This window comes from Cystoisospora suis (genome assembly GCF_002600585.1).
Source record: "Cystoisospora suis strain Wien I chromosome Unknown contig_9517, whole genome shotgun sequence".
NCBI lineage: Eukaryota > Apicomplexa > Conoidasida > Eucoccidiorida > Sarcocystidae > Cystoisospora > Cystoisospora suis.
This window is the reverse complement of record NW_027162291.1, coordinates 1-9,418: the sequence shown is the minus strand read 5'-3', so window position 1 is coordinate 9,418 and position 9,418 is coordinate 1. Positions and strand designations below refer to the sequence as shown.

At 54.4% G+C, this 9,418-nt stretch overlaps 2 protein-coding genes across 2 annotated transcripts; one reads left to right on the top strand and one right to left on the bottom strand.

Moving 5' to 3' along the window:
- The first annotated feature begins 53 nt into the window (after positions 1-53).
- CSUI_011070 (universal stress family protein) lies at positions 54-4,947 on the top strand. Its single transcript, XM_068071171.1, has 4 exons — positions 54-1,428; positions 1,937-2,264; positions 3,251-3,423; positions 4,823-4,947. The coding sequence occupies exons 1-4, from the start codon at positions 859-861 to the stop codon at positions 4,859-4,861; spliced, it is 1,110 nt and encodes a 369-aa protein (XP_067916854.1). The 5' UTR covers positions 54-858; the 3' UTR covers positions 4,862-4,947.
- Positions 4,948-6,614: 1,667 nt separating this feature from the next.
- On the bottom strand, positions 6,615-8,785 carry CSUI_011069 (actin-like protein alp7; the record flags this gene model as incomplete). The annotated part of the gene is made up of 3 exons (XM_068071170.1): positions 7,749-8,785; positions 7,174-7,385; positions 6,615-7,067 (listed from the first exon to the last, which is right to left on the bottom strand). The coding sequence occupies exons 1-3, from the start codon at positions 7,960-7,962 to the stop codon at positions 6,615-6,617; spliced, it is 879 nt and encodes a 292-aa protein (XP_067916853.1). The 5' UTR covers positions 7,963-8,785.
- Between the last annotated feature and the right edge of the window lie 633 nt (positions 8,786-9,418).

Sequence of the window (9,418 nt, the reverse complement as noted above, 5' to 3'; positions counted from 1 at the left end):
TCGGAGTCCGCCAGCGTGGCTGCACTCTTTGGAGTACACCCGGCGCCGAATGACGGCGGCTCGCTCTAGCGGCCCACGTCTTCTTGGTTCCCCGCTTACGGTGTGCGGTGCCAAGCCGCGTCCCTGTTTTTTTTTTTTTTTTAACATCCTGAGCAAACCTGCCAACATCCCCAACCAAGAGGAAGACTTGCTGGAATGACACAAAATTCCAAACTGCGCACTGCCGTGCGTCATTCGTAGCCCTCCGTCGTCAGTGGATTCCGAAGCCCTGCGAAGCCGTGTCCCAGCGTGTCGCATATTTCTTTTTTGTTTGGCGACGCCTTGGTCCACAGCCCTGGCGCCGCGGTCGGAACTTCCCCGCTCCTGTCGGGACGACTGGTGGTGAGCACATTTTGGGAGACAGTGCAGCTCTTGCGGTCCCAGCGGACGGGCGCAGTGGACACTCCGGCTTACAACATCAGGTCGTGATGGTCTTTTCCGCACTACCGCCCGAGCTGGCGCTTTTTGCTGTGTTCCCGTAGGCAGGCTTGAAATCAGCCTGTCACGTGTGAATCGGTCCGCGATTTCACGTGTTGACCTTTAAGCGCCTGCGCGTTTGTGGATAGCTGAAAGGCGGCTGCGAAGAGTCTGTCCCCGGCCGGACAGATTTATCCGCCGCCGAGAGTAGCCTGTTCCAGTGCTTTTTCTGTCCTGGTTTGGTGATTCTCTTGAGTGGATGTCGGTCGGGATCTCCGATTTCCAACACTCTGGTTGTCTTTGCCGTGTCCTGCCGAAGGCGCAGCCATTTCGTTTCGTGTTGGAGCCGAGTCGTTCTCTTTCGATCGAAAAAGCGTTCCAATCTAAGGGTTTCCGGCCGCCATGTATTCAGCAGGTTTGACACCGGCCTCGATCGTGCCCGTGGATGGCTTCCCTGGCGCATCTCCTTCGTCGGCTGCTTGTCCCTTGTGCTCCTCCGCGGTCACTCCGGTATCGAAAACTAACCACCAGCGTTCCCCATTTCGCAGCCTTCCTTTGTTGGCATCCCCGCGTGTCCTTCTGCCCTCCGATTTTCTTCTTCCGCCGGCAGCGACCGCTGTCCCCTCAGGAAGCAGCTTCTTCCACAAGAACGGATTGTTGGGCGACGGGCAAAAGGCCCAAGATGGAGGGGGCTATTGTTCTTGTTCAGGCAGTTTCAAGGCTGAGCACGAGGGGGACAAGCAAGTCTGCGTTGCATGTGGCGATGTAGTTCCACCTGGGACAAGACAGGAAAGTTGCTTGCTTTTTCAGGAGTCAGTAACTTGCATTGCGTCTTCTGGTCGCAGCATGGATTTACTTATCTGGGGCGTTCGCAAGCTCATCGAACGGGATTTTCCGTGTTTGTACACCTCCAGTGCCTTGGATTTTTCCCGCGGAACCGACGACCAGAGGCTCGATAGAAGCATTGCGGATGTGAGTGCTGCTGGGCTAGAGTCAGGTATATTTGCCCCGCGGCACTTGGTATCTTCACGTGCGGGTGTTTCCACTTTGCGGCGAGCCCCGCCATTGAAAGGAGAAAGTCAAACTTAGTGGTGTCTCGATACACGCACCCGGTGTGTAACGTCTCCTGCCAGTTGCGGCGTTGTGTGGGATACTCAGCGCGACTGCTCATGTTTTGTTGTCACTGTTCAGTGCTGAACCGCGGTTGTTTCTGCATATAGTGGACGTAGTTTCTCCTCGTGGCGTGCTCGTGTGGCTGAGACAACTGGGCGAGTCGGCACTGCACCACACGTCGCCTGTGTGCGCTGTTAGCTTTCGTGTCGAGGTAAATATGCTTGCCGGTCCCAGATCGCGCGGGTTTGTTCGACTGCGCTAAAGGAGCAGCACTCGTCTGTTCACATTGTGTTAACGAGGGCGTGGAAGGCAGCCGGAGCTTCTGGTATGGTTTGCTTTCTATGTGCTTCCGGGTTGTATTTTTCAGTCGGAGAACTGCTGCTCATCGCAGAACTTGTGCGTGTCGGGGATAGACCAGGATCAGCTTCTTCCGTCCACCACTCACCAGACTCCTTCGCATGGGCCCGTCGGTGTAGCTTCGCCGGCCGTTGTCCCAGGATGCGGGTGTGCTCTTAGCGGCTCAGGTGTGACCTGCGAAGGTCGGCAAGTGGTGGTCGTGTCTGTTGAGGGAATCAGACAAAGAGACCAGAAGGTTCTGAAATGGGTGCGGAACAACGTTCTCAAATCTGGGGACGTTGTTGTACTCGTCACTGCTTGGGAGCGGGCAGAGGAACCTAAATTCCTGAAAGTCCCTGGTAAGTCCCTGCGTCTACGCGTAGGGCGTGGGTCTAGCCGTGACCAGACCGACATTTCATGTCTATTTCTTTGTGGGAGCCCTGCCCTGTCTCTGATGCCCCGTGCGGAGTTGGGTGTATCGAAATGATACCATATGTATCAGGGCTGGATTGCGGTTGTTCGAGGTACGGTCGGGCGCCTGGGAAATGTAGCTTAGGCAGAACGTCGAAACGAAACTGCAAGATTGTATTGGTTAGCAGTGTTGATCCTTCCACTGTTGCGAGCTATGTAGGACACTAGTCCGTCACTCGTTGTCCTCCGCCTCTTCCCCATTTGCAGTATGACAAGTTTCATCTCGCGGGTGATCCCGTGACACAAGCGGTAGGGGTTTCCTCTCTGGGTGTTCAGGGATGATTCTCAACTCTAGCACCGATGCGACCAGCTACAATATTGCGATGGTGGCCAGGCTGACTGGCCGTCTGAAACACCTCACTGCCTCTCTGCTTTCTGACTGCCGCGTCTACCCGCTCGTCGTCCCTTTAGGTAAGTCAACTGCGAAGAACAAACAGCGTACTAACGGTTTCAACCGTGGAACACAACCTCAAGTGATCAGTTGTCGCAGTAGCTGGCGCACCCCAAAGCGTTGCCCGTGAGGTGTACTGACTCGTACACTCTCCGGATATACGTTCCCCTGCTGTGTCGAGTGCCTACCGTTCGTGCTTCAGTTTGAGCCTAAGAAGACAGGTTGCGGGGACTACCCATTGTGATGCGTGAAGTGCTCGTTCTGAAGAACACGCCGCGGGAGATAGAGTACAGCCCGTTCAGAGCGTTGTTACCGATGTGTGCGATGTTATCCGAGCTCATTGTCGTGTTGATGTCCTCTGACATTCCGGGCTGAAGAGTCGGCCTTCTTTTCGTTCTCGACCGCAAAGTCTTGTTTGTCGTGGCTTTCCCCCGTGTATTGGCCTCCCTTTTTCATATTGGGTTGTTCTGTTTGCGTTCACAGCTCGAGTCAATAAGACGTCTGTTGGAAACCTCCTTTGCCGGTGCTCGGCCGAGCTTGAGGCCAGTGTCCTGGTAGTTGGTTCTCATGGTCATACCTCGCTCCGCCAGGTCCTGTGCGGCTCAGTGTCCCGGCATGTGAGAGCACACGCAACTTGCAAGGTTGTTATGCCCAAGGTGAGATGATGGAGGAGGCGGTGTCGGGACGCGCGACGAGGCGGGGTGTCCTCCCGGTGCCGGGTGGCTGTACCACGCGGTGGGAGGCCTCTCAGGGCAGTTCCGCGGAGAGCCTGAGCTGTTTTGCGGGATTGCGGACAGCTGAAACGCTGGACGAGCAGTTCTGCCCGGTCAGCGGTCCCGCGCTGCCTTCGTCGTCAGTCGTGCGAGCAAAGGGTTACATGTGCTTTTGTGCTTTCTCGGTTGTTCGGACGTTTTTTTTTCTGCTATACTCCGTGCTAGCTCCTTCTCCCTCGTTTCAGTCAACCCGGTGTTACTGTCGTGAGTAATCTACCGCTCTGTCCCACTCCAGTCCTAGGTGTGTGTGTGACGGAGTTAGGGGAGGCAGCTTCTCTTTGTATTTTCAGAGCCTGTGTAATTTATGCATCTGTATTGCGAACACTGATGTTTCTCGCTGTGTGGAAAAGACACGTGGAGCGTCGGCGGTGGCTCGTTCTGGATCAAAAACAGTTCCGCTTTTTTTTGAGCTGACGCGTCATTTTTGTGTGCTAGACGTCCGTGTGGTGGGTCTACGTGCAGCTTTCCTTGGAGACTGTGTTTTGGCTGGTTTTCCCCCGTATTCGGTGTCTTCGGTGCATTCTAGGGCGTTTGTTGCCGTGTGACTCCCAGGGCGCATTCCGGTAGATTGCAGTTGTCGCCGGATGGAAAAGTACATGTGCCTGCACCCGTATACAGGTGTCGCATGGGGCAGGCGTACTTGCTCGCTGGGCTCAGTGCTGTCGATCCAGACGGGTGCGAGGTGGAAGCGGTGGTTCACTCTTTCCGAACTGTGCATACTCTTTGACGGTACTTCGGCTCTTTGTGCTTGGCTTTCTTTCTCCTCTTTCGTTGCTAGTCGGGGGTGTGTGCGCTGAGAAGGTTTCGTCAATGATTTTTGCCGTTGGGTAGTGTTGTGTTTCTCTGTTGTCTTCGAGGGATGGCGCTAGGTAACCTGTGTAGCTCCTTACATAGCCGTCCATTGTGTTGGTGATGGTGACAGTGTTGAATTGCACGTAGGCATTCGTACAGTGGTAAGGTGAAGCTGCGAACTTGCCATTCCTGCGACAGATATGTTGGTTGGCTTCCATCCCGTCGGTGTTGCATAGATTTGTAGCTAGTCTCTTCTACCGCTCCTGGTGTATTCTCTGTTCTTTGTTTTTTTTTGTGTGTGTGTTCAAGCCGTGCATGAATGTTTTTACGGTCTCTTTGTATCAGAAAGGTGGCAGTGAGTGGGAGGTAGATGGGTGCGTCCTAGACTTTTTTTCGACGCGTGCTTGTCGATGGACAAACTGACTGGGCTTCGTTCATCTGAGTCTGTTTATGTTGTGTGTGTGTGGTTTCCTTGTGGCGTTGGTTATAGATGAACGATGTCTCTACTGCAACATCTTTTGGCTTTTGAGTTGTGTGCTTTTCTTAGTGCTACACAAAGCGTTGCCTGCTAGGAGCAGGTTGAATCCTGGTGTGTGTCTGTTCTTGTTTTCTGTGAAAAAGCTGTGTTACTCAAGTTTTTTGTGCAAGCGAACAAACGCTTGCGCGAAGCGCCGTCGATACCTGGAGAGCTCTGCTGGGTGGACGTCCTTTTTTTGCTTCGGGTGTGCGCCAGCTTGGGAAAAGACGAGAAGAACGCAATGTTAATGTCCGAGGTTCTGAGGAATAGCGCAGCAGTGGCGCGACCGTGCGTCCTTGTGGGTGAGCGATTGTGGTGCCTAGTTGTTCTGGACTTCTCTACCTCTTTTATTCTGCCGGTCGTCGACAATTTTTATGGAAATTTGGTTGATACGGCTAACGTTATTCCAACGAGCAATATCAGACGCCTTTTGGCACCGCCGCGGTGTGAAAGCGGTTTCAGTGCCATCCTCAGGTAGACACCGGTTCGTGGATGGATCGCAGCGAGAGTATAGACAAGGATGGATAGCTAGGGTAGTTCTGGCCTTTAAACAGAAGGGTAGCCGCTAATGTCGGGCTGGCGCGCGAGACTCTTGTAGAGGCAGTGGACATACAGGCATAGTTTCTAGATGACTTTTTGCTGCGGTCTCTTTCGTCGGTGTTGAAGGTGGAAGAGCGCGCTGTAGTGGCGCTCTTCTCAGGCGAATGATCCGATCTTTAGGGACTCCCCGAACTGCGCACCTGTAGCGACACGCAGTCCAGCGACAGCCTGTCTGCGTCCGAAGAAAGCGTTGGTTGTTTGAAATCCGTCGAGAACGAACTTCGTGCCTCCAGTGAAGGGAGCGCGGCGCGCTGACGACAGACCCGGTGGCCCGTGGAAATACATGTCCACCCAGACCTTCGGTCCGTACAGTGACATGTGTCTCTCTGTACAAAGAGGTGCTGTTCTGTGTACGTGTGAGTACTCAAGAAAATACTTCTGTGTTGAGTATACTTCAACTCTGCTACTTGCCGAGACAAGAAGTCGGAGTAGTGACGTCACAAGCACGTGTGCGCCGGGCTACGGGGCAGTGCAGTTTTCAAGGCGTCCCCCACCCTGTGTTGCCGCATACTTCACCCACTGGACCTGGGGCATCTCAGCCTGAGGGCCGAAACTCCGGAGCCATCAAGGGCCAAGCTGAAACAGAAAGTGTGCTCGGCGTTAAAGAAAGAAGCATGTAGGTGGCGTACGCAGACCAGGGACGTGCCTCCACTAATGCCTTTGTTGCCATGTCTCACTTGTCCCCGTGCTGCTGCCACAAGGCATGCAAGTCATGAGTACACTCTGTTCGCTGCTGTCCGCACAATTCTTTCGGATTTCACCACGGTCAGGAGTACCCTGCGCTCGTAGCCACCAAGCAAGGGTCCAAACACAGCGTGGCAGCACGTGAGCCAGCATCCATACCAGGTAGCGTCATGGTACCGAACTTGGACGGTACTGAATAAGAAGGCCGATGTCCCTGGGCAGGCAGCAGGCCGAGGAAGGGGCTCCTTTTCTAGGTATGGACAACAGGCAGTAATCAGTCCGAGTAGGGGCGAAGCGAACCACTACCACTCAATCAGAGGAGAATAGTGAGTCACATGTTTTCAGCTAATTCTTGCTCCGTCAGTAACAGACGGTACACCGGTAAGCGCTTGTTTGTCTGGCTGGTTACTGATCTGGTATAACCGTCTGTTACAGCCTTCACTAGCAGGTGCTTCATGATGAGCCAAGGTTTAGACAGCGTTTATCGACCCATGTTTCTTTCATGTATCATGGCTCCTAGAGATCTATTCCCGTCGTCATACTCCTCTCTGGTGACACAGAACTTCTCAAAGGTGCCCAAACTTGCAAGCATCGAGCCACCCACCCATGCACTGTACCGCCTCTGGCTGTCCGTTACTATGGAAAATGGGTCCTTCTCTCGCGGGTCCAGACACACAAGCTCGCCATGAAGTCTTTCTGGCAGATTCCGAATCAAGGAAGAGCCACCCGCAAGTACGATGTTCTTTTGCATCTCTTCTTGATATTCCGGATCTGTCGCCGTAATGGCTGCATGTACCAGACTCTGGATTGTCTCGAAAGGCCTCACCTCGCTCAAGAGCGAGGGGGATACGTCGCCTGTATCGAGGCTTGTTGTAATTGGGACTGAGTCATCGAACAAGAGCTCGGCTGGACCGAACCTCACTCGCTGGTCGAGCTGCAGGGGAAAAGTAGATAAGACTTCTTTACGAGGGGTGTACCGAAAAACATCCGTATCCTCACGTCCGTCTCCCGGCAACTCCCAGTGAACGAACCAGTCTTACTTCAATGACAGAGCCATCCGGCAGCTGGAAGGCTCGCTCCTCGAACCCCGAAGTGTCAGGCTGTTGCAGCTTTGTTTGCAAGTCCGGAATAGCAACGCAACAAAGCTCATGTTTCATCCGCTCCGTAACCACTGGAGTGTGAAAGTGAGTCAGGCGGTCAAAGCAGGGACTCGCCCCCAAAATCTGACTAAGCGCGCCCGTAATCGCTCCACCTGCGTCCACCAGAAAGACAACGCCGTCCACATTCATGTATGATTTGGTGCGAGGGAACTCAGGCTTCACACGTTGAAAGCCAGGGCGTGAATGAGCGATTTCGCACGCGTACGAGTCACCTGCCCTGAACATCCTGAAGGTTGAGTATCCAAGAGGGAATCCTTCGAAGACCGGAACGGCACTCGACACGCTGTGTCCAATCTCAACAACCAGTCCACGAGACCGTCCTGCGTTGTCAGAAAGGCAACGGCAAGGCGACCGAGTCGATGAGGGGTATGCAAAAGTCAGAACAACAGCCCGAATGCGCGACGGCGCGTGTGTCCGGGAGTATCGGCGAAGCCGGTCGTGTAGGTTTTTCTCACCTGAAGAAAATAACGACAGCGGCCCTGGCTGAAGTAGCGCCATGTATCTGCATTTGAACTTTTCAAAGAAAACCTCGAATATCCATTCTCTCACCGCGATGGAAGCGAGGACAGGGCATGTGAGGAGATAGACTGTGTCTTCTGTCTCGCCCGGGATGTACTTGTTGAGAACTGACTCCCACAGGTCTTCCATCGCATCCTTCTCCACGACCATGCCATTTTGGATTGGGTACGTGAGCTCGACGTCTAAGCGGAGAAGGAAACCGTGTCACAGCTTCGCCATGTCACGGTGAGTCATACTGGCTGCTGCGGGCAAAGCTGCAAGTGAACTGGTGGTCTATTACATGTCTATTGCAGAGAAGCAGAGGGGGCCTCTCGCCTGCAATGTCGCCGGTGCGTGACACAGAAAGCCGGTGCCTTGCTCGGCTACAGTCGCAGTGTGCTCGGTGTGCTCCTTCAACGAGCCCGAACTGCATATGCTCGAGAAGCATCTCCCTTCGAGATGAGGTGGTGAGCGTTCACCGACCTTTTCCCGTTGCTGTCCATGCTTCCTTCCCTAGAAGAACTTCCGTTTTGGGATTCAAACCTTCCTCGGCTGTCCCATCGTCCGCTTCACCTGTCCCTGTAATTGTTGCTCGAAGTGCGGGCACTACACTCCTTGGCAAGTCTTCTCCTGAGAAGCCGACTTTTAGACTATGGGAGCCATTGTCAAGCACCACGGCTTCCACCTCGTCGAGGGAGCACTCCAGCATGTTTCTGAGAGGAAGCGAGTCCTTGCTCTGAGTGGGTATAAACAACAGCCATTCCACGCACGCTGGCCATAGGCCGGGAAAACACTCTCGCTTGCGGAACCAGAAAGGTGCTGGTGCTGTTGACTGCGGTAATGGAGAAGAGGAGGCCCAGGCGCGAGGTAGCGAAGAAGGGACGGGGGGTACAGTTACCATCGCGGGGGGCGCACCGAGGTGTGCCTCTTGCGTCCGCCCTCATCTGGTTTTTCAGCCACACAAAACGGCTGGCCAGGCGACCTACTTTCGAAGATTGCAACGCGAAGTCAAGGCGGGGACTTCTGTCACGATCGTGTCAGCACGACTTTTCTTACGCACGGCTGCCCCATTTCCTTACTCAGCTGTCCAAGGCTCCTACTGTCACAGCACCCCCTGGCGTGCAGGATCAAGCGTACTTACATGCACTACCATATCTGCTGATGGCTGTGACAGCGGCCGGTGCTTGGAAGGCAGTCCGTCAGTAACGGAGCGGGCCTAGCGGTGCGAGGCGCTTTAGACAATGCTCAGTGGGGGCTGCCGAAATTAACTGGCACTGGGGTGGCCCACATTCAGTTTAGGTGCCGAGGGCGGTTGGTCCTTGGTTCGGGTTCTGAATGGCCGAGTGAGTACGAAGCCCCAAGAATACGTGGCTCCTCACTACTTCTGAGCAGTACGGCCCCGCCATTGCTTCATGCATATCCGTTGGGGCACGGGTTAAGCGTACTGCGTGCGACCTGGCACGAAACCCTCACAGCCGGGGATCTCCCGAACGACCTGCAGGAGTGACAACCGTGTTTGGCTGGCGCATCTTTCTCTTAACTGAGCTTGGGCTACAAGGCGCATCGCCGACTCACGACGAAGAACTTCATACTCTTGCCGACAGGAGTATGAAGTTCTTCGTCGTGA

Bases quoted from the DNA above. Each gene is read 5' to 3' on its own strand.
- CSUI_011070 (XM_068071171.1), top strand. From the start codon at position 859: ATGTATTCAGCAGGTTTGACACCGGCCTCGATCGTGCCCGTGGATGGC. The intron at 1,429-1,936 runs GTGAGTGCTGCT...TGTATTTTTCAG, and splicing joins TCGATAGAAGCATTGCGGAT to TCGGAGAACTGCTGCTCATC. The intron at 3,424-4,822 runs GTGAGATGATGG...CGTTGGTTATAG, and splicing joins GCAAGGTTGTTATGCCCAAG to ATGAACGATGTCTCTACTGC.